We start from the raw sequence: 24,621 nt of genomic DNA on the forward strand, positions 1-24,621 counted from the left end.
ATAAAAAATAGAAATAGAAATAGAAGACGGATAGGATGGAGAAAGAAAGAGGGACAATTGATAAGATGCTGTCTGTCTGTCCGTCCATTAGTGGAGGATAAGACTGAGGAAGATGAAGGGGGATGTATAAAGAAAGAAAGATTCAAATCTCAGTTACTAAATTAGGGTTTGTTTGATTTAATCTAATTCACCTACCTTAATTTTATACTTTTTATAATCTAAACTTTATTCCTATTATTATTTCATACACTTAATTGTTTTTACCTTTTTAGTCAAATTTGTTAAAAACCCATTTGATTTAGTTTACTTATAATCAAAACTAATAAATTGAAATCAAACTAACACTTAATATTAAGGCCCTCCAAATTGGAAGTTGGAACAGACAGCATCATGCTGTCTATGTCAATCCAACTCTATTCTTCAATAAGGACTTGTTTGATTCCACTCCCTTTTCTTTTAACCATAATCAAGGGTAGATGATTGTATTTAAATTTACCCTTAATCTTTCACCCTTTAAAGATAAATATATAATAATTTAAAAAATTATGATGAATACTAAACAAGCCATAATTAAGGGCCTCAATTTCTTCTTTATATATCCACAATAACAGATTTCCTTGTTTGGTGGGTGGTTTTAGATTAAGTTTAGGTATGATTTATCATTTGTTTAAGTTACAAATGATTCGGATATCATTATTTATACATTATATATATCATGTTATTAGAATTTTAGGTGATGTAAGTAGTGATGATTGGGGGGAAGGGGGCTTGAATTGCCTGTTTGTTTATTTTAATATATTTAAAGTTTTAGATAAGTTTAAGTATTAATTCAAACTCTAAATCACACTAGCTTTTTTTTTATATAAGTTTGGTTTAATGATTAAAACAATATGCATTTCACAAAAAATAATGGTTTTTTTAAAAATTAATTTTGTAGCTTAATAAAACATTTTGACAACCTTTCAAATATTTTATACTAAAAATGTCCAATTATAAAACAAGTTTCAGTACCCATAACCTATGATATATTCTAAATAATGCAAGAAAAATTAGAAAATAAAAGTTGTCAATTTATAAGTAACCAAATTTGACTCATTAGAAACCCTAGTTGCCTTTATGAAATAAGAGACACTTAGCTAGTGTGTTAAATAGTTTGTTTTTGAGAGCTTTGTAACTTCAAACTACTAATAAATGACTAAGAAGATTATAAAATAAAACATCAAAAAGTAAGCACCAATAACATAAAAAATAGGCAGCTCTAAACATAATATTAATATTCTCAAAAGAGCTAAATTAGTTCAACCATAATTTGGATGTTCACTTCTATTTCTCTTAATTTTTCTTGAATTAACTTTTATATTTTCTCGACCATATTGGTGATTTTATATGATCTCTCTCCGGGGAAAGATTTTCCTCACTTTTACATACGACTCTCCAAGATGTTCAATCGGTCACAACTTCGTCAAACAAGTCTCAAGATGATCCTATTCATCTACATCTTCTTCCACTTTGTCTACTTTTTTTTCACATTTAATTTAGTGGTTCACTTTCCTTGTGATTCTTCTCCATCTTGGAATGTTGGCCAGCTAATCAATAGAATGGGGGGGGGGGGGGGGGAGATTTGAGACTTGGTAGTGGTGTGAAATCAATGTAAGAAGACTATAGGGATTTGTAAGTGACTACTTGAATTTTGTGAGATTTCCTCAATTTCAAAAAAACCTCAACTTTGTAGATTTTCTAGCTCTATTGTCGGTTATTTTGGCAATATGTAATTTTTTAAAAGTTTGTAGGAATGAAGTTTTGTAAGCCCTCTAGTTTAATTTTTGTGCATAATTAAGTTATTATTATTATTGAAATGACGAACAATCAATTTAATTATTTTATATTTACACTAAATTTGCACATCTGTGGTGAATTTATTATAAATATCATTTTTTTCTTTTGTGAAAATTCAATGATAAAAAACCATGGAAGAAAATAAAACTGAAAATAAAAGATAAAATGGAAAAATAAAATAAAATAGCATAGATGCAAATAAAAGCAATAATATAATATGTTTTCTTATGTTTAGTATTTACACAAATTCGGCTTAAATTAAAACAAATAAAACATTGGCCAATTAATAGTCAGATACAAAATTATATAATTATAATAATAATAAAAATAAAAATAAAAACACCGACATTAACTAATATTTATTCCGGTGCTAGAATCTCTTGGTAACCGTGTCCGAGACTTTTTAATTTGTTAGATTTTGTTCTCTATTATTATACTTTCTACGCTAATAAATTATTTATTTAAATTAAGTCACATTTTTTATTTTTTTAAATAAATAAATTGATTAAATTATCAATTAAAATATAAAAATATTTTTTTAATATTTTAAAAATTTTAATATTAAAAATATTTTAAATAAACTTTTTTTTTTTTTTTAAATAATATCAAACAAACTACAAATAAGTTTTCAACTTTATTTGTGTACAAAGATTACACAAAATGATTTACTATTAATTCTTTTATTAAACGCATGAAATTGGTATGAACTTGGTTTAACAAATAAATGTTATTAAAATTATTATTATATACATAATTAATATATATTTCATTAATATTTTTTATCTAAATTAATCCAAACTAAAATATTTAATTAATAAATAAAGTAAAAAAAAAAACACGACCAAGTTCCAGCTCATGAGCTGATCTGGTCATTTCCAATCACTGCCAATTGTTTTTTAAATTCACATTTTCAAATTATTAATTAAAATATTTATTTTTAATATAAATATACTTTTTACAAATAGTACAATTTTCATAATCTAAGCTGAAATTATTATTTTAATAAAATAATAATAATAGTAATTTGTATTTCTTCTTTCTTTAAAGATCTGGTCAATACAACATATTACATCTAGATTTCAAATATTAACAATGAGATTCAATTTTCTTAAAGGTTACTTTAATTATTACAAAGATTATAATAATCATAACTTTTTTTTTATAATTTGAACACTTGTATATAGGAATTAAATTTCTTAATTATTTTCAATACACATTAATATATACATTATAATGTTTACTTAAATATATTTTTTCTAAAAAAGTATTTCACCATAAATATGATCAAAAAAATATGTCTTATAAGATTAATTACTTAGCAAATTAGAAACTTCTAATTACACTTGTTTTGTTATATATAACCTTGTCTATTTATATTGTGTGATTTTTAATAAGATGGGTTATTAATTAACTTTGATGCAAATGTTTAATCAATTGATGAATTTTATAATGTCATGATTAATTAATTAGTATTTCTCGTTACAAAGAAAATGATAATGAAGTAATACCATAATAATTAAGTTAAATTTAAATATTTAATTACTAATCATCTGTTTTATTTATATTAATACTTTAAGTGAAGATGAGGTCATGATATTAAAAGATCACAAGATTTACAAAATAACTTTTAAAATTATAATAATAAAAAAATAGAAGCACAAACAAGGAAATACATACAGATAATAAATATATATAAATAAACTAACATTAAAAATATATTAGTACTTTTTCTCCTTACCAAATTAGAGGTAAATCCTACTTTCAAATAAAAAAGTAGTTAACTTGCCATAGATAGTTAATAATTTCAATTCTCATATAACCCAAACATTAATTAATTTGGTAATTTTTGTATCTAACATTTTCACCATAGTTTTATTATTTAAAAAAATAAAATAATTTCCATTTTCATGACAATGTTCCTATAATCTAGATATAGTAAAAAAAGTTTTAATTTTTATTTTATTTTATTTATTTATTTAAAAAAAAAATAATCACTTCATTCCTCTCTTTTTAAGTCTTTATCCAGAGTGTTCAATCCCTCTTCTGTATACACACAGAATCAAGAAACAACACTTTCTCTCTCTATATCTCTGTTCTATCTTCTCCGATCTTCATTTTTTTCTGCTTCATCGAAGAAGAAGAAGAATCATGAAAGGGCAATATGGAGATGCTAACGATCATCATCATCCAAATCTATTTGGAAAGCTCCATCAAATCAACCGTCTCCAGCACCACTCACTCTCTCTCCCAATCCAGCCGGACTTTCTTCTCGCCGGCCGGCGACCCACCAGAGATTCCCAAACCTCCGAGGAAGCCGACAGTCGCAGCAGTCCCCCCACATCCAATTTAATCAAAACAACCAACAACAATTGCAGCGTCACCGTCGGCGACGGCGCCTCAATCGAGGTCGTCCGGCGACCACGCGGTCGCCCGCCCGGATCCAAGAATAAGTCGAAGCCAGCAGTTTCCGTCAACAACGAACCGGAACCCGGATCCATGAGTCCGTATATTCTAGAACTTCCAGGCGGATGCGACGTCGTTTCGTCGGTAAATCGTTTCTGTCGACGTAGAAATACGGGTCTTTGCGTTCTTACGGGTTCGGGTGTTGTGGCGAACGTGACAATCCGACAGCCTTCTACCTCGGCGTCTGCGGTTACCTTCCAAGGACGATTCGATGTTTTATCTTTGTCGGCTACGATATTGCCGCCGTCGGCGGATGCAGTAATGGCCGGAGCGGCGGCAAACGGGTTTACGATTTCATTGGGAGGACCACAGGGGCAAGTAATTGGAGGGATGGTGGTGGGACCACTACTGGCGGCCGGAACAGTTTATCTGATCGCGGCGTCGTTTAATAATCCTTCGTTTCATAGGTTACCGTTGGAGGAGGAGGAGGCGATTGAGAATTCGGCGACGGGAGGGACTTCCGGCAGCGGTGAAGATGGAAATCAGCAGCAGCATAAGCAGACGGCGGCGGCGGCGGCGGAGTCATGTGGGATGTCTATGTTTAGTCCACATTTAGGGTCGTCCGATGTGATTTGGGTCCCCACCGCCAGGCAGCCGCCTCCCCGCTATTGATATTATTATTATTATTATTATTCAACTTTCAATTCAAATAGTCTGAATTCTGGTCACATTGCACTTTCAATAGTTATTTTTAGATTTACCATAATAATAATAATAATAATATCTACTTTTTATTGTCGATTATTAATTAGGAAGTATATGATTGTGATACAATTTTATATGGTTTTTGTAATTGAGATATTTAGCTATCTATGGTAACTATATATATTAATGTTGATGAATCATGGGGTGCAATTGTGATGTTTATTTTTGGGGTGATTATCATGAGCATGCTAGACACATCTATGTTTAAAAAGTGTTATTTATGGAGCTTGTTTAGTTTGATGACATTTATTTATATATTAAATTATTCATAGTATTGTTTAGGTAAATAAATCAATTATAGATTATTTCAGAAATTTTACCCTTAGATAGAAGAGTCCCCGCAATACATCTAGACCAAATCTCTTGGCCTAAACAAGAAATCAAGCTATGGCTAACGAGTCCCTGCAACCTAACAAGAAACCAAGTTATGGCTCACGAGTCCCCGCAACCTAACAAGAAACCAAGCTATGGCTCACGAGTCCCAGCAATACATTTCGACCAAATCTCTTGACCTAACAAGAAACCAACCTATGGCTCACAATTCCCAGCAATACATTTCGACCAAATCTCTTGACCTAACAAGAAACCAAGCTCACGAGTCTCAGCAATACATTTCGACCAAATCTCTTGACCTAACAAGAAACCAAGCTATGGCTCACAAGTCTTGGCAATACATTATTATTATTATTTCAACTTTTCAAATTAGTTTGGTGTTGCAACCACTCCCATGACTTAATGATATGTCAATTTTTTATGACAAGTCTAAGATGTTTGTTGTCTTGTGAGTAACAATAATATGGCCAGTTCTGAAGAAGTTTAGTTTGGTTATCTCCTCCTCCTCCTCCCTAGCCCCAAGTTCAAATTGTCTTCCCTTACTCTAGACACTGTTTGTTAGCTATAGTTGTCAATAAAGAAAGAAGGAAGGATATTGAATTGTCAAACACACCTTTATTATGTGGGTGGTGGGGGTTTCTTCATCACTCAAAAGCAAGGGGACAGACAACCCACCAACGACTCTTTTAACATCTCTTAAACCAAAGTTTGACAAACAAAAATCAATTCCAATTTCACACAGACATAACACTTCTCATGAGAGACTTTGGGTAAGGGACCAAATGCATTTTAACCTTTTCTTTGGTAATTGTAGAAAATTTAAGGGTGTTTCGTTTTTCACATTGTCTAGTAGTGATCTTCCCCTTTCCCCGCTCTTTCCTTCTTCTGCCTAATGCCCTATGGTCCCCCCCCACCCCTTCCCCCACACACACACCAAAAACAACACTTGTCCACATACATGATTCAACTTCAAACTGAAAGGCTAACAATCTAGTAAGATCGATCTCATCCATTAAAGAAGAAAAACCCACCAATTTTAAAGAATTTCGCCATAAACTAATGAACATCATCACCAGTTCCACTATACATCACTTATATATAGCAATAAAGAATATTGGTATTACAAGGTCTAGGGAGAGTTATAGACAAAATGATGGCCAATTTCAAGTCTCCCACAAAAAAAAAAAAAGCCATCTCAACCGATATATGACAATACATACATATAGACTATCCCTAATTCCCCCCCAACCAACCAAAACACTCTTATTTTACCCATTCTTTCTTTCCCGGATTGATCTTCTCAATGGTACACCATCGTTAACCCGCCCTATTCTCTCTGAGTCGGGCTCCCTACAACTACTACCTAATTCTCTACTAGATTTACCTGATTCAGGATTCGAAATGGGACTGGCATCATGATAAGGGTACCTGGCGTACAAAGGAGAAGGCGAGGATGAAGACGAGGAAGAAGATGAGTCTGAATCTGATGAATGCTTCCACAGGTTGTTCACATGACATCCAACATCGGTTAAAAACTGTTCAAATATATCATCCGAGACTGTAGAGTCCACATTGCTGCTCTCAGTGCTGCAAGAGCATTCCTCGGAGAAAAGAGATGAAGCATTATCACTGGAGGAATCCTCGTCATGAATTGAAGAAAGCATTGGCTGAGAAGAACCATGAACTGGATAAAGGATCCTGGATTTTCGTCCTTGCTTGTTCAACACGTGCTTAGAAGGGCACTTTAAGTTTCTTATCTCATGTGGTATACATGGATTCCTTACCAACCTAGGAGCACGAGGTGAGCATCTTCAAAGAAAAAATAAAAACGTTCAGATTTCCAGCCTGGAATGGATGTTGTGATATGAAAAGTACTCCGTAAGAGAACATTACTGACCTGGCATACAGAAGCATATATGCCCCCTTTGTTAAGACACTTTCACGATCCACAGTTTTAACCTGACCAACGATTTAAATTCAGAAGCACAAGAGAATTTAGTTTTTTAACTCAAATATTCGCTTGAATACAAATTTAATTGACGGAGAGATCGTACATTGCTGTCATCAATCTTGAACCATTTGTTCTGGACGTTTTTTATGTAGCAGACGTAATGACCAGAAAATGTTGCATTCATGGTGTCCAAATGCACCACAACTCCATAGAGCATGTAAACAGGTGACTTATCGCTTGTCCGACTCATGCACGGGGCAAGATTCAGAGTTTCTGGAAACTTTATTGACTTGTTGAGCTTCCCATACTTACCAGACTACAAAAATATGAAAAACAACCATAAGAATGTTGCCAAAGAAGGTTAAAATTATCATGCAAAGGTTTTGAAGGTTCACCTGAAAACGCTTTAATGTTATTGTGAGAATGTTAGGAGCTTCATACACTGTCAACCTTTTTCTGGCTTTCTCATAGGATTTACATCTGATAATCAACACCCAGAAAGGGTAAAACAATAATGTCAGAAAGTGATGCAAGCCTAGAATAGTATTTAAACCACTAATTACTACAAGTGCCACCCTAGGTCATAGTATAAAAAAGCCTTGTTAAGCGTGGGACCATGGGTGTGGGGGTGTCATGCTAGTTCTCCTTTAATTCTAAAAAAAATGCCTTGTTACAAAAACATTACAAAGACACATGGCCATATTTTCAATTCTCAAATTTCAAGACATATGGAGCCAAAAATGGCATCCAAGAAAAAACTGATTTGCTTGAAAAACTACTTGAACTATGCATTGATTAAGAAATAACAGTCACATAACATAACATATAAGCAACATGATAATCCACCGACCTGCTGCAATGGTACTTGTTTTCACCATCCAAAACTTCAGTAGCTGTAAACCGTCCAAGTGCCTCTTCAAGGGTTCCAATATTACCTTCTATCTCAACAGTAAGATCCATCATTCTCTCATGCCTTTCAGATTTAACTCCACATTTCATGCATTTGATCTGCAACATCACAACCTTGTATATTAATTCTTTCTATCACATTCATGCTACACAATTCTTGTCATTGATGGATCCTACCCAAACATAGTAAGAAAATAAGTACCTTTGACCGAAGGTAACCCCCAAATGTAAGTCCTATCAGAGTTGTTTCCTCCAAGCAGCCTGATGTATTTGCCCCATTTTCCTTGAGGAAAACAGATTGCATTTTTTCAATGGCATACCTGGATGTTTCAATCATCAGAAGGCTTGCAAACCCAAACAATGATGAATTCCAAATACCAATAGACAAGAAGAGTAAATGATCAAACAACACTTGCTAACCTTAGAAATTCGTGAGCATCTTCTTGTTTACCATTACCCATATGACTCCCAATATTTTGAATTTGGGATAGTATACCAATAGGAGACACAGGAGAAATGCCTCCCTTTGCCTTCATAATGAGACTTTCAAACTCACAGATGAAGCACCACTCTTTATTTACACCTTTGAATATAGAGAAACCAAAGGGAACACATAAAACCAAACAGAAAATTTTAATTCTAATAAATCCAGCAAAAGGAAGATTGATCAAAACACCTACATGCTTTAGAATGAATCCCTTGGAGAAAATAAGCAGTCAGGGGTGGTGTAAATGCTAGGCACTGTAGCACAACATTAGCATAACAGCTGCCAAACCAGAAATAAAAAATAAATGTTAGGTAAACAAGATGAACACAGACATCCAAAGTGTATAAAATAGTTATATATATATATATATATATATATATATATATATATATATATATATATATATATATATATATATATATATATAAGTTATTGATGGTTTGTATTAAATGTAAATATTTGAGGATATCAAGGAGGGACCAAATAAACATACAACATCTGAAACTCCAGCCATCCTTTTATCACAGCTCAAATTACTCAGTAGTTACATCACAATAGAGTGGCATAAACAAAAATACAAATCATAATCGAGGTACTTACCATTTTCTCAATGGTAAGACATAAAATGAAATTTTACTACATCCTAAATCCTGAATGTAACAGAACAAAACTATGTACGAAAACACAATAAGAATGGCCAGGACCTTAAATTTCAAGATATTAAGTTCTCTATATCTATAGGCCAAATCAGTACTTCTACTCTCAATACCGAACATGGGTGAAAAGGAAAGAAAACAATTGTTGGAAGCTCTTTTTTATTGCAAAAAAATGGATTCAAAAGATATGAGAAACATTTTTTCGTTATATATTTCTGTTTATACATGTGTGATTGTAATCTGAAAACAAATGCACCAGAAACAAAAACTGCTTGAATTTACCTGTTCCCACAATTCATTAGACCACATGGCTGTAGTTCAACCTTCTTCCAGTTATAAAGTTTAACAAATTGATCATAAGGAAATAAAGCCTACAAAAGAGATATATAGTCAGTAGAGGCAGTGCACCACATATAAATAATTATCAAGCTAACTAGCACAAAAAGATTCCAGCTCCAACCTTGTTATCATATCGCCCAGCTAAATAATGTCTTGATGATTTAGGCGGCTGTTCAACAACTTTCAAAACTGAGGCTCTCAATCCATTGTTAACATTAGGAGAATGATCTGTGAAATGTGAACTAGCAGGAACAGAGCTGGAACCATCTGATTGCATAGGCTTTGCATCCTGAACTGAACTTGTTCTGATGCTGGATAAAAGAGGAGCATCTCTAGCCAAAGTATTTTTACTGCCACCAGATTCAGAAACCAATGGACTTAGTACCTGATTTTTCCCTTCGGTGAATGACCCTACACTACCAGTCTTGGAAGTACGAAGACTAGTGGATGATTGCAAGTTATTGGTGTTAGAAGAGTTCCCCTGCGTAGCTTCAGGTAAAATAGTCCTGCCCCTAATTTTGGTTGTCATGGAAATTCCTGGAGTAGAAGTATTAGAATCGTCTTTCCTGATATTAGAAGCCCTACTCTTATGCAAGTTGAAAGAAGAACTTGGAGGGGGTATCGAATCATTAATGCTACAGTTGTCATCTCTACTTGACCTATATTGAGCAGAGTTTTCATGAGCATCAATATCATCAATGCCACAATTGCCATCTCCATGTGACCTGTTTAGAACAGATTCTTCATCAGCATCAATGCCAGAATCTCTACTTGATTTGGATTGAGCCGAATCTCCTTGAGCATCAAGTCTGGCACGACCGGCCTTGATGGTTCCATCCCAGAAATCAGTAGAAGGTACTGAAGGGTCCGAGAGCGGGGATTTACAGAAGTCGCTTTTAAAGGAACCCACAGATTTGGATGATATGTTCTGGCTATTCTGATTAATGACTCTTGATTTGTGTTTGATCGAATTTGGAGGACTATTTAAATGATTTACAGTGTCATTAACATAGGTCCTCTCTGATAATGATAGTTTAACCTTTTCAACATCAGCAACACAACTACTCTTAGCATTGTCCAAGACATTACTTTTGGAGTCATGTTCAGATAAGCTCTCAAAATGAGAATCAATTCCTTCCCCAGGAGCAATACAGTCAACTTCAGATTCATCATTTAGAGAGGAGTCCTCTGAAGATAAATCCAAATGAGAGGATAGATCTTCAGGAAAGTGTCCATCAGACTTTGTATGTGAATCATCTTCTGTTCCAATGTTGTTTATGCCATTCTCATATTCTAGGTGCTTTGATTCTTTCTCGGCATCTTCAAATCCATTATCAGTGTCATCATGAATGGTAAAAGTATGGCATTCATCCTTGTGGCGTTGTCTCCAATGAACGATTTGACACTTGCTTGAGCTAGAAAAAAAACTTATGTATCAGGTAACCAATATGGAATCATAAGATGCCATATTACAATAATCAAGCAAAATGTTAAGCAATTTCCTTGTTTTCATCATTCATCTTCGATTAAAAATTAGTTTGGTATTAAAGATAAGATTATTTAATTAGTTTGGTATTTCACCTCCATCCAAATGCACCAAAGGATGTTGTAAACAAGGCTGGCCTTACTTTTTTATCTTCTTAGAGACTTAGCCATTGATAACAAATTCTTAAAAAGCTCATTGATAGAAAGTTACCACCAATAAAACCCTTTAATGGGTTTAAAGAGACATTAATGAAGGAGTTTTTCCTCTTGAAAAAAACATAAATGTTTAAATCCTCCATCTATTCAGCATGAATTCAACTAAGAAAAGATTACGCTTTCCTGGAGGTGAAAGTCAACTAGGGGGTTGTTTGACATTAAGCTTTTCCTTTTTTTTTGATGGGGGGTTGGATGAAATTGAGAGCCCCAGCCTGTTGATTAAGACAATCAAATTCACATGCTACAAGTACCACTTTTCACGGACTAAATTTGATTGTAGGAAATATTTTAGAGAAAAAGTGTATGATGACGAGGGAAATTCTTAAAGTAACGGCTAATATTGAGAGAATCCCCAATAACCCCCCATAAGCAGAGCCAAATAACCCCTAGGATTTTCAATCAAATTAGGAAGTTTAATCAGGAATTTAAGTACTCGCGATCAAATGTTGAACTCATGCATACGCAAAGCTGCTAGTACTAACATGATAGTCCCAATTTATTAAAAAAAAACAAGTTCCTCTAGGGACTAATTAGGTAATAGTATGCACAAAGTAGATGAACATCTTTAATTAATAATAGTTATTAATACAACCTCCTCTTAGCCCTCTCAACCAATTCTTTTTTTCCCCAGGCAGTGCTAATTTTTAGTAACACTGGAATACAGACATCATTGTAGATTTCCATAGTACAATTATGACACTTATTCTGAAGTCTAATCGTTGCGACATATTTTGGAGACAAGCACCCACACGACATAGAGTCAATCCATCATCTGCTAATGTTTCTAGCTCTGTCAAAGGTATCATATCGTAATAAATCCTATCAACTTCAAGATGAACAACCAATACTAACATCAACATCTGACTATGCCTAGGCGGCACTTTTCACCCTCCATTTCACAATATATGATTGTCCTAAGACATAAACTGAAAAGGATTTATACCTAGAACATCCGATCCCTACCAAGACATGTCCTGTTAATCTAATAGATATGTGGAGAATTGTGAATAGGAAAAACAATAAAGAAACTTTGAGGCCAGGCATGGATACAAGCATCAAATGACATATGACAAGAGAAAGCAAGATTAGGAATTTACTAACCAGTAACGAACAGCCTTGCATCTGGCACAGCGAGTTTTGGTGGGGGCGGAACACACAGCACATATGTACTGCTGCGGCGGCGGTGTCGGTGTTGGTGGCTGTGGCTGTTGCTGTGGCGGTGGAATAAACGATGGAACTGAACTAGTGTAGTAGTCTGCAGTGAACTCAAGTTCAACCCTTGCCGCCTCCTCTGCCGCCAAAATCAAAAGCCTATTGATCTCTTCTTTTCTAGCGACATAACGTTGCCATCGCCGGCGTAGAAAGAAAAAGAAGAGTGGACCGATGAGAGAAAAAAACAGGACCGGGTACGAAAACCCTATATCCCTTCCGACAAGCATTTATCTTTCTATCCGTTCCCAACTACTATGCAGACAGCACAATGGAATCCAAATCTCACTCGCATAAATAATCTTCCGGCAACGATCACGGCAGCGCTTCAAGGTCAGATTTAGCATGCAGCCGATCGAGAAGACAAGAATTTATCCAGCTCGGTTGTTGATGATTGAGAAGAGAAAGAAACAAATTTTATGAAATAAATATACTTTATATTGAAAACAATCCCATACAGAATGCAATGAAGCCGCTGTGTGTGTGGATTACAACACTGTCATCTTTAGAAATGATTCCAAGACCTGGCTCAGATCGACAATTTTTAGGGCGAATTTTGAACAAGGAAGGATACAAGTAAGTAGTGAGAGAAAGATCTGGCTAATTTTGGAAATTATCGAATACTTGCAGACTAGGTTTTCACTTTACAACCAAATTTTCAGATTTTTAAATATTCTTTAAATTGAAGGGAAATTTGACAAAAATGACTCAAATAATGGGTTAAATGTTTGTGAAAAGTGTGAAAAGTTGAATGCTTGTTTTATTCGCTTGACGATCATGTTCTTTCGTGTGATGATTCTGTCATTCATGTAAGATGAAAATATTTTCGTCACAAAAAATTTAAGTGGTCACTAACACAATTTAATTTATTCGCTGATCACCAATGCATTTAAAACTATTTTAGTGTCATTTCGTCAAATTTCCTAAATTGAAAAGACTTTAATATTTAACCATTTTTTTATTTTTTTTATTTATTTTATTAATATTATTTATTCATACATCTTATACATCTGAACATAAACTAAGATATTAAAATATTTTAAAAAAATAATATATATTTATATTCTTAAAATTACTTATAGAGTAACTTATTTTTGACAATAATTTATTCTTTGAGAATAGGAACTATAAAAAAATATATAAAAAAATTGGATTGAATTTTTAAAACATTATTATTAATAATAAGTAAAAAAAAAGAATTTGATTGTTGGGAAGGAAAGAATTTTATCCTAGGAGCAACTAGAGACGTGAATTCCTTACCTACCCAGATATCCGGTTCGGCCGGCCCGGAATGTGTTTTTTAACCGGTTCTTCAACCCGGTTGGCTTATTTATTCAGCCTATAGCTCCTTACTTATTTATTTGATTTTTTTTAGAGTAGTTTAAAATATATATGTGCTTTTTTTAATGAACATGTTAAAAAATAATTGTTGTTTTAGTTTGATACTCGATCATATTTAAAAAATAAGATAAATGGATGGTTGTATCTTTTATATTTAAATCAATCAAATATTTTTTTAAAAAAATAGTAAACAAAAAATTGTAACTAAAATAATAAGAGTGATTTTTAAAAAGATCAAAGATTCTTACTATAGAAACTAAATATTATTATTAGTTGTAAAATATGTTTTTGAGCCATCATCAAAATTGGGCATTGACTTAGTCCTTGTGCATTTATTTAGGCATATTTAAAATCTATATATTAACTAAGTCTAAATACATTATGTTTTTAAGCAAAATGTTTTATTAAAGCTTGAACATATAAAAAAAGAGGTATGAAATGATGTTATTTTTAAAAATATATATATAATTATGAATGTTTTAGTGTTAGAAATTGGGGGATTTTAATATACGCGTTTTCTAGTCGGGGGACAAAACGATTAAAGAGGGTGGGGTAACGAAAAAGACTTTTTATGAAATAGGTCAATTTTGTAGCAAATGGAAATTTCTAAGTATAGAATTCCATTTGGCTTACTTGTATTGTTTGAAAGTCACATTCCCATTTTATTTAAATTTTAATTTAGATTGTAATCTTTTTTTTCATATGAAAATTCCAAGTCATTTTAATTTCAACATTTGTTATGGAATTAAACGTAGTTATATTTATTTTTTCAACATTTTCTTTTAATAATTCCAATTTTCCATGTTGTATGTTAATTTTTGTCTATCAATTTAACGTCATTGACAAATTATAGGTAGGTAGGACTAAAACTTTAGCTTAATTAATTTGTTTCTTTTGGTTATTGAGGATTTAATTTTATTGTATGGACAATGGTGACTGGTGAGAGTCTTATATATAATATATTTGTATTAAAATAAACAACACATAGTATATAGATTATTCTAATATATTTAAATAAATTAAACATTTTAGATTCATATATAGAAATATAAATGTATTTCAAATTGGACCATGACAAATATTTTCTCATTTAAAAACATTAATGTTGATATTAAGCCTTATAGAACTTGAATGAACAATGTTTATAGGATTAAAACGGAAATTAAAACAATTTTATTAATATAAATTGTAAGATTAATGACTTGAAATATCCTTATACAGAAAACTCTTAAAGAAACAATTATATATATATATATATATATATATATATATATATATATATATATATATATATATATATATATATATATATTTCTAAATATATTATATTTATTCTAATTTTTCCACAAAAACGCGGGATGAAATGAAATAAAGAGACTGATTTTTCTACTAAATCTTCTGTTTTGTAGTGTGAGTCAACTTTCTTTATTAGTTTATTTTTTTATAATTTAATATTCAATTTTGTTTTATTTATGAATACATTTAAAAATATCAATCAGTTTTTGTTTATATAAAAAAAATTACTTTATTGCAATGTTTCTTAAATTTAAACTAAACTAGTTAGAATAGATTCACATAATTAAATAACTAAAATTGTATAACACGTCCTGACAATATAGTATTTAATATATTATTATGGAAATAGTAATAGTTGGTTGTCTATAGTTAACTAACGCTCATAAATTCATAATTAATAATAACATGGTTCTTCAATATGGCCTGGCCCTTCCTGAATTTGAAAGTCAGGGGCAATATTACACAATAATCATAAATCTATTTTAAAAAAACAATAATTTATTTATTTTTATGTATTATATATTTTCCGATTGAAGTAGAGATTAAAACATCGATAAGTCAAGGTAAGTTAAAGAAAATAACACAAACAAAACTGATTATAAAAGTTAAAATAAATAAATAACTCATTAGGGTAGTTAAGTCTTTGGTATCTATGAAATTGTCCTATAACTTATTTTTATTTAAACTCGGATTAATTAGTTCCGAATTTAGATGTTTTCAAACAAAGCTTTCAATTAACCTTATAAAATAAGTTATTATGCCTCCATTATTAACCGATTAACCAAAAAGGTACATACATATTTTCTCAACAAACAAATATATTTCTTTTAAGACTTTATCATCCAAAACCAAGCTAAAGCTAACAAATTAAATGTCAAATCTTACCTACATTATAATTAATAAATTACATTCTACAGTGACATACATGGGCAAGTTAATGAAAATTGTGTTCTGATAGTAAAAGAAATAGAGGATAAATAATTAATGAATAAGACTGAAATATACGATATGAAATGATACTATATACATTTAAAGACAAATCATCCATTTCTTTATAGAGAACTTGAGAATAATCTTAGTAACTATTGAAACCTAGGCAAATTTTTGTCACTTAAATTATTTAGTGACCGGGTTATAATACATCATTCTGCGTTTAAGTAGGTTAATATTTTTATTTTTTTTATAAATCCTAAATTAATTTGTTCTCTTATAGATAATAAAACTTAGAACTCGTCATCTCAATAGTTCAAAATTTGTTGGATGGACGAGTTCAGTATGAGAAGAAATCATATACCCTAGCAAAGAGATGTATTTTGTATTAGTTATTGTTAGGGTTAGGTAACAACTTAATTTTGGTGGAAGTTTTTACTTTTTTATATCACTTTTGTTATTGATGTTTTATTGTATTTATTTGTGCAATTAATTTAAGTGTTTATGCAATAAATAAATAAATATATATATATATATATATATATATATAATCATTTCAAATCTCAGATGCAGTCATGTAAAAGAGGCATATGGACTGATTCGTAAGGATGTCAATTTGAAACCGTAATGTGAAAACCGAATCGAATTACCTTGTTTGGGACGGTTTTTCTCGAAACCGAACGGGGATGGACGGGGATGGTATTTGTGTCCCCGCCCCGATCTCACCCCAATTATGTCCCGAACACTATAAAACATAATTAAATATATTAAATCATCAATATATTTATTTGTTCACTATATTTTATAAAAGTTCTAAGTTTATTTCTTTATAATAATATACTCTTCTTTTATTTATCATATCACTCAATTCATTAACTAAAATATTAAAATACATATTATTTTAAATTATTGTTTTTATTTTATTTATATATATAAATACCTTAAATATTTTTACTAAAAATACTCGTCATCTTCTCAAAATCATAATCAATTATTATTTTTTTAACAGTTTGTAATAAATAATACTCCACATACTAATCTCAAAATGAATGAATAAAAAATAGACCACTTCAAATAAAAACAGTCAAAAAAAAATATTATTTTTATTATTTCTAAATAACTCTACATTAAATAAAGTAATTTTTAGTTTATATGTAAAAATGATTTTTCCTAACTAGGAATGAATGATGTATTACGTAAGCTTTAAAGTCAAAATGCCTACTTTTTTTTAATTTTTTTTTTCTGAGAAGAGACAAGTTTATTTAATAAAATAATGTAAATCTAAATTAATTGTTATGACCCAATTTATATATACTTAAATAAATACTTTTTTTTTAGTGTGATGAGACTGAGAGCTCAACAAATTAACATGATCTATTGATGGAGAGAGGGCTATAATTTAGTTTTAAATTTGTTATTAAAATTAGTGACATTTTTATGTTGGCCGGTTCTTATATATAATGATTTGGAATTTAATAATAGTTCCATGTAATTATAATATTAGGAAATTAATCAGTGTGACTATGGTATGTCATTGAATAATATCTAGATATATATAAATTGTTTTGAAATTTTCTACCTTAGAAAGTTGTAAAGGTGGATTGTCTTTACAAATGTTTATCTTCATTCTACATCATACGTCAATGTTATTGATGGGTCATGTTCTCCACCTTTCATTTGAAGCAAAAAATAATACATATCTATAATTTTGTTAATAGACGCATTTTCAATATTTTATAATATAAGAGTTTGAAAACTATTACAAAGAATAATCTAACCCAGAAGTTAATAAAAAAACATCAATTGAGCAAGACAATCTCTTGGTCATGACATTTGTGTATATATTGTATTGTATAACAAATAACCACGTAATTAAGCACTCATCAAAATGAAAATCAATTTTAATTTATTTACCTAGTTATAATAAGAAGGTTACATCTAGAGATAGATGTATATAGGATTACAATGAACTTAAATACAGTTAAAAAAATATTATCTATCACATTCAAGACTGTTAAAATCTTGAGTTGACTCTTAGAATCTTACGATTTTACGATTTCACATATGGTTAACGAGTCTGATTTTATGTAAACTCTTAAATATGTAAATTCTTACGATTTTAAATTTACGATAATAAGACGAGTTTACGAGTTTATAAATAATTTCGATTTTACGATTCTATATGATTTTATTTAAAAAAAAAAATTATATTAATTAAATTAAAAATTAAAGTTATTATTTATTTAAATCAATTAATATAATTAATTTTGTAAACATAATGTTTATAGTGTTATTTACTTATTATTATTTTTTAATTAATTTTATATTAAAATATATAATTTTTTAAAATTGGCTAAGTACAAAATACTTATTTATAAGTATAAATAATAATAATATATAACTATTATTTTTTAAAATTAAACTCTTACGATTTCACGTAAACTCTAGATTTTACGAATTTACAACTAAACTAACGATTCTACGCAAACTCTTGATTTTGACCGCCTTCGTCACGTTGTTATGTATCTCAATCTTTTTAAAATAGTAACTAATTAATATACTGTAAGTTAATAATATAAATTACATATATATTGTCTTTACATAATCTCATATGTTTTAGAAGCATATACCGGATTATGTAGTCTAGAAGATGATAGTTAAGAACAATATTTTAATAATATTTTATAACAAAAGTTTTTTTTTATAAAAGATTCAAATCTGATACGTACTCGAACTTATGACTTACTACACACTTTATATTACAAATGAGTTATTATCCAACGTATTAAAATTTAAAAGTGAAAAAATATACAAGAGCATATATGATATATATAATACAATGTAATTAGTCAATTAAATCAGAAAGATACTCCATTTCATTTTTTATTTTTTTTTTAAATTGTTAATAATAAAATTCAACGATAAAACATGCCATAAAAAAAACTTTTATAAAACATGAAAATAATAAAAACAGGATAACTCGTAAATTTTAAGAAAAACAAATAACTTCGTAACTAATTTCACCGATTTTTTAAAAATGAATATGAGAAAAGCGTTATAATATTCATCGTATAACTACGACCACAGAAAATTCAACTCTTTTTCTCTAACTAAGTAAACCACCATAAAAACAATCGCAATAGTTAATGTTATTTCTCGTGTGTATATATGGTTAATTCGATGCTATATACGTACCTGCATTGTCGGTATCTGCACCACAATCTTTACAATGAGAAAAATGTTATTTATTTATATGGAAAGTATCGAAATAACCGTTTATATATATATTTATATATGTGTAGGATGAGGACATGCATGATGATGCACATGTGGCGGCTATAGAGAATCAGATCATGCATGCTGCAATTCACATAATTATTAATGTCTTCTAGCTAGTATATCTCTCTATCACATGGGCCTGCACTAGATAATATTGCTGTCTGTTACAGTATAATAAATTAATATATAATTCAGAAAGAAACCCATATGTAAACATTTAAATTATTCATAATTCCATAAAGTCTAAAATGAAAATAAAATAATAGTTTTTGGGTAATGATAATTCCCTACTTCTATATTCTCGAAATTCTATTAGGTCTAGGGTTTAGTGTTAATCTGCATTTAATGGCTAAAGTATATGCATATTAGAAATGAGCCAGATAAATTAATAAATTTTAGAAACTTTCTTTTACGTTCTTTTTCAGATTTCGATTTATTTGTCATGTTTGGTTTAAAATGACTCTTGTTTGTTTCTAATGGGCACTTTTTGTCTGATTGTTTAGTTGTCTTATTTTGTGTTTTAGTTTCTACCATTAATTAATTCACAACTTTGTTACATAAAAAAAATATTATTAAAAAAAAAGAAAATCCCTAATAATAACAAATTCTTAAGTACATGTTCTCACGTTTAGAATCCTATAATTAAAATTACATTTTGTTAAAAGGGAATTTTGTGGAAGGCACATACATAAAATTCTCTACTTTAAAACTCATTTAATCTTAACAATAGGTTGTACACGTATTTTGATGTGATAACCTCTCACCTTAATTTACTAAAATGTTTAAAATTTCATTGAAATTATATACATAATCCTCTTCAATTCAAATTTGGTCAATTTGAAATATTTTAAAATAGTTCTTAGTCATTAAATTTATAAATTAATTTAATTAGTTATTTAAATAAAATGTAATCATTAAATCTCTAAAGTTGTTATGTTGTAATTTTATTTTATTTTGAAAATGGTAAGTTTTTATTATAAAGAGAGCAAAACACATTTAAATGTTGTAAAGGAAAATGAAAAAATGAAGAAAAAAATAACTTAAGAATTTTAGATGACAATAAGAGTAAATTTTTTTTATCCTGTATAAGCCATTTTTTCGAATTGAAACGAACGCGTGTAACATGAATTTTTTTAAGACAATCGCACCCATAATTTTTTCCTTAAAAAACTTTTGTATTTCTTTGTGTGATGTTGTTGCTAGAATAATATCATTGACGACGATGTATTCCACTGAAAATGAAGAAACCTCTAAAAATAAAAAAATAAAAAAGCACGTTCTTATGAAAATGTGACAACGAAGAAGAATATCATTAATTAATTTATCTGTTCTTCAACAAAATAACACAAAAATTAATAAAAATAAAATTGGTAATTTTATGTCTCTTAACTTTGTTTTTGGTATCCTAAAAGCATCCTTATCCATGACCTATTTTTTGGTCATGATCATAGTCATGATCATGAAAAGAGTTTTATGACCAAAATTTTGGTCATTGTGTTTAACCATTACCAACAAAATCTTGATCATGAATTATAGATAATTGTAAACAAAGAAAGATAATTAGTAAAAATGAAGAAAATAGTATTTTTTTTTTGCTCCAAAATATAGTAAGAGTGATCTCTATTTATAAATCTCGAAAAATTATGAATTTTAATATATTTTATTTATTTTTTTAAATTATAAATAATAATAAAATTGAGTTTTAAAGATAAGAGATAAAGAAAATATGAGCAACCAATTAGATGCTGACAAATGACAGTATTTTATTGGATGAGTTTGGTTGTGATTTTTATCAAAATTTGACAAAAATCAAGACTCAATGACATGATTGTGATTTTGGTCATGGAATGACCAACCACTTGGTCATGATAAATTCACAAAATCAACTATAACCTGCATCATGACCCATTTTTGGGTCATGGACAAGGATGCTCTAGCATGACCTGTGCCCGCATAGGACAACATGGAAAATGGCAGGTCATTGCTTTTTTTTCATTTTTTGCACTGTAGGTAAAAGCAAAAGGAGTGCAGTGCCCCTCTGTGCCGGTCATGCCCAACTCTCACATTTTCATTATTATATAATATAATATACTCTATAATATAGGAATATTAGTTATATATTTAATTATACTATTTTTTTCTTACTATTTTTAAGTAACATTATAATAACATTAAATAAATATATATTTTAAAATTTTACTATAATATATGAATACTAATTATATATTTAATTATAAAAATATTATAATATATTTTAAATTATAAAAATATTTTAAGTTATAATTAACTTAACATTTTTAAGGTGAAATTCTCAAATTTTTCTATAATATATATTTTAAAATTTTACTATAATATATGAATACTAATTATATATTTAATTATAAAAATATTATAATATATTTTAAATTATAAAAATATTTTAAGTTATAATTAACTTAACATTTTTAAGGTGAAATTCTCAAATTTTTCTATAATATATATAATATAGAAATATTATATATTTAATTAATTATATTAAACAATTTAAGGGTTTAAATTTTCAAATATTCCTATAGAAATATTAGTTATAATAGTATAAATTAGTTATTTATTTAAAATAATATAAATAAAATTCACATTTAAATTATTTAGATAAGAGGGAGGGAATATTGATTTGACAAAATAAGATGGCAGAGGTCTTGTGTGCTGCTAATGCTCTAATAACCATTTTTATTTCAATTAAAAGTTAATAAAAACAAAAAGGTGAGGGAATGATAAGGGGAGAGAATTAGAGAGATGATGTAGGAGAGAATGATGTGTCACTACAGTTAGAAAAATGATAAAAGGTGAGGAGAGAGAAAAAATTTGTTAGAAAAAAGATAAAAGGTGAGGAGAGAGAAAAATTTTATTATTTTTTTTCCTAATCAAATTATACTACTAATTTTTCTTCTATTTCCTCCTCAAATTCCTATCTCAATCATTCCATTTATAAATCAGTCTTTATTAAAAACTTGAAGCCAATGAATACTTTACTCGACTACTTGTTAGCAGTTAAAAACTCAAAAGCTTGAAGCTACCCGGAGAGAGTCGGCGACGGCGTTGATAGAGAGGAAGGCTAATCAATCAATCATACCATGTCCGGAACTCTCAGGTGCGTGCTTGTAGCTGTCGATGGAAGCGAAGAGAGCATGAACGCTCTCAATTGGGCGCTCAACAATCTCAACTTACGATCTCCTTCTTCCGATTCCGATTCCGATCCCGGTGGCCAGTTCATCATCCTTCACGTTCAATCACCTCCTTCAATCGCCGCCGGCATCAATCCTGGCGCCATCCCCTTTGGTGGTCCCAGTTAAGTTCTTAATCTTAACTCATGTTTGATCGAGAGTTTTATATCAATTCGGCCATTTCTGATTCTAATTTTCGATTTGAACAAACGATGATGATGATGATGCAGGTGATTTGGAGGTACCTGCCTTCACGGCCGCTATTGAGTCTCACCAGAGACGTATTACCGAATCTATCTTGTCTCATGCCCTGAAAATATGCTCCGACAAAAATGTTAGCCTCTTTATATCTCCTTTAGACTAAATAAGCATACAGTTTGTTTAATCACAATCTACTTGATTTTGTTGTACTGAAGAATGAGGTACATGAATTTCTCATGTTATTGTGGCTGGCTTCAAAGAAGAACATATTTTCTAGGTTATATTAACATATTTTACAACTTCGATCTATCACATACTGGGCTTCTCAATAGCTGATACTGAAAAATCTCTGCAGCAAATGAAAAATATAAAGAACATCTTAATTAAAGCTAGCTAGCTAGCTAGTTGTTGTTAAGATTTCTATGAGTTTAATTAGATTCTGTTTCCTGCATTGTGATGGATATGATCATATATGTATGTCCTAATGTATTAGGTGAAGAATGTGAAAACTGAAGTGATTATCGGAGATGCAAAGGAGAAAATATGTGAAGCTGTTGAAAATTTGAATGCTGATTTGCTTGTGATGGGTTCCCGTGCTTTTGGTCCAATCAAAAGGTAAAATTATTTCCTAAATCTACTATTTAATGTATGTGGTTGCATTGATGATCTTAATTTGTTTGCTAGAAATGCTTGAGATTCATATAATAATAACACTGAGTTTTCCATTTATGCCTCATCAATCATTATTGCTTATTTGTAGCTAGCTTGTATTATATATGTTCAGTCTCGCGTTTGATATGCTGATCTCCAGTTGCAATAGTATGATAATTTCTTTATTTTGTAAACAGAATGTTTCTGGGAAGTGTTAGCAATTACTGTACAAACCATGCAGTATGCCCAGTGATGATCGTGAAGAATACTTCTTAGTCCATTCAAGGTATGCCTATGTACTTTCTTCTGTCTGTCAATTTTATCGCTTTTAATTGTCACATTTGTTACTCCAAATCATACATACTTACTTACTATACATAAGCTCCTAATAACATACTTAAATTAGAATAATACTAGCCCTAGGCTATAGGGTTACAACATTTGAGTTAGATTTAGTAATAAAGTAGTGAAATAAATGGAATGAAGATTAGTAATGGCATTTGGAGTTTCTATTATTAAATGCAGAGATCATGAAAGAAGCATGTCAGTTAAATGGACTCCCTAAGCTAAACCCTCCAACAATCAATGGTTAATGAAGAAGCGGGACTACCTGCTATGAAGATTGAAGAATAACATGTGTTACAAATATGTTTCTATTTGTAGTGGAATTAATTAAAGTCATATTTTATATATAAGTTAAGTTTGTTGAATGTTGTTTCATCATATATATGTAATCAATTAAATTAAGAAGAAGTGCAATGTTTTGTTGTCTACTACACACACTGTTAGAAAGTTTGTTGTGTTTGAGACTGAATGGTCTAATTTTGCCTATAGTAGATAGACATTGTGAATGGCTTCTGGCTTGATAGATGTGAGGATAAATTTGGATGTAAGGTAATTAACTGAACCGTCAAAAGAACTATCGTAGTTAAAATTAAAAAAAAAAAATAAAGATTTAATACGTTAAACTTCTCTTAATGGTTAAATTATTAAATTCTAGAACTAAAATAAATTTATAAGGATAGAAGTTCAAAGTGTTATAGTTTTTTAAAAAGAATTATTTTTACACTAAACTGATTTAATATTTTATTATTATTTAAAAAAAAAGTATTGATAAACACAACGACTCTT

General features: G+C 30.0%; 3 protein-coding genes across 3 annotated transcripts; 2 read left to right on the plus strand and 1 right to left on the minus strand.

Moving 5' to 3' along the window:
- Positions 1–3,872: 3,872 nt before the first annotated feature.
- On the plus strand, positions 3,873–5,144 carry LOC124930278 (AT-hook motif nuclear-localized protein 17-like). Its single transcript, XM_047470633.1, has one exon. It carries the CDS (start codon positions 3,985–3,987, stop codon positions 4,909–4,911), a length of 927 nt encoding a protein of 308 aa, XP_047326589.1. The 5' UTR covers positions 3,873–3,984; the 3' UTR covers positions 4,912–5,144.
- Positions 5,145–6,364: 1,220 nt separating this feature from the next.
- Positions 6,365–13,149, minus strand: LOC124928920 (ubiquitin carboxyl-terminal hydrolase 17-like). The gene is made up of 11 exons (XM_047469173.1): positions 12,482–13,149; positions 9,801–11,094; positions 9,623–9,711; positions 8,878–8,963; positions 8,618–8,780; positions 8,400–8,517; positions 8,139–8,296; positions 7,684–7,768; positions 7,392–7,604; positions 7,235–7,296; positions 6,365–7,146 (listed from the first exon to the last, which is right to left on the minus strand). The coding sequence occupies exons 1-11, from the start codon at positions 12,817–12,819 to the stop codon at positions 6,606–6,608; spliced, it is 3,147 nt and encodes a 1,048-aa protein (XP_047325129.1). The 5' UTR covers positions 12,820–13,149; the 3' UTR covers positions 6,365–6,605.
- Positions 13,150–22,440: 9,291 nt separating this feature from the next.
- On the plus strand, positions 22,441–24,213 carry LOC124931799 (universal stress protein PHOS34). Its single transcript, XM_047472357.1, has 5 exons — positions 22,441–22,762; positions 22,869–22,972; positions 23,333–23,454; positions 23,688–23,776; positions 24,016–24,213. The coding sequence occupies exons 1-4, from the start codon at positions 22,549–22,551 to the stop codon at positions 23,764–23,766; spliced, it is 519 nt and encodes a 172-aa protein (XP_047328313.1). The 5' UTR covers positions 22,441–22,548; the 3' UTR covers positions 23,767–23,776; positions 24,016–24,213.
- The last annotated feature ends 408 nt before the right edge of the window (positions 24,214–24,621 follow it).

The sequence above is a fragment of the Impatiens glandulifera genome, chromosome 3 (assembly GCF_907164915.1).
Source record: "Impatiens glandulifera chromosome 3, dImpGla2.1, whole genome shotgun sequence".
In the NCBI taxonomy this organism is placed as follows: domain Eukaryota; kingdom Viridiplantae; phylum Streptophyta; class Magnoliopsida; order Ericales; family Balsaminaceae; genus Impatiens; species Impatiens glandulifera.

Bases quoted from the DNA above. Each gene is read 5' to 3' on its own strand.
- LOC124930278 (XM_047470633.1), top strand. From the start codon at position 3,985: ATGAAAGGGCAATATGGAGATGCTAACGATCATCATCATCCAAATCTA.
- LOC124928920 (XM_047469173.1), bottom strand. From the start codon at position 12,819: ATGCTTGTCGGAAGGGATATAGGGTTTTCGTACCCGGTCCTGTTTTTT. The intron at 8,781-8,877 runs GTAGGTGTTTTG...CTATATTCAAAG, and splicing joins AGGGATTCATTCTAAAGCAT to GTGTAAATAAAGAGTGGTGC. The intron at 7,147-7,234 runs GTCAGTAATGTT...TTTTCTTTGAAG, and splicing joins TATATGCTTCTGTATGCCAG to ATGCTCACCTCGTGCTCCTA.
- LOC124931799 (XM_047472357.1), top strand. From the start codon at position 22,549: ATGTCCGGAACTCTCAGGTGCGTGCTTGTAGCTGTCGATGGAAGCGAA. The intron at 22,763-22,868 runs GTTAAGTTCTTA...ATGATGATGCAG, and splicing joins CATCCCCTTTGGTGGTCCCA to GTGATTTGGAGGTACCTGCC. The intron at 22,973-23,332 runs GTTAGCCTCTTT...CTAATGTATTAG, and splicing joins AAATATGCTCCGACAAAAAT to GTGAAGAATGTGAAAACTGA.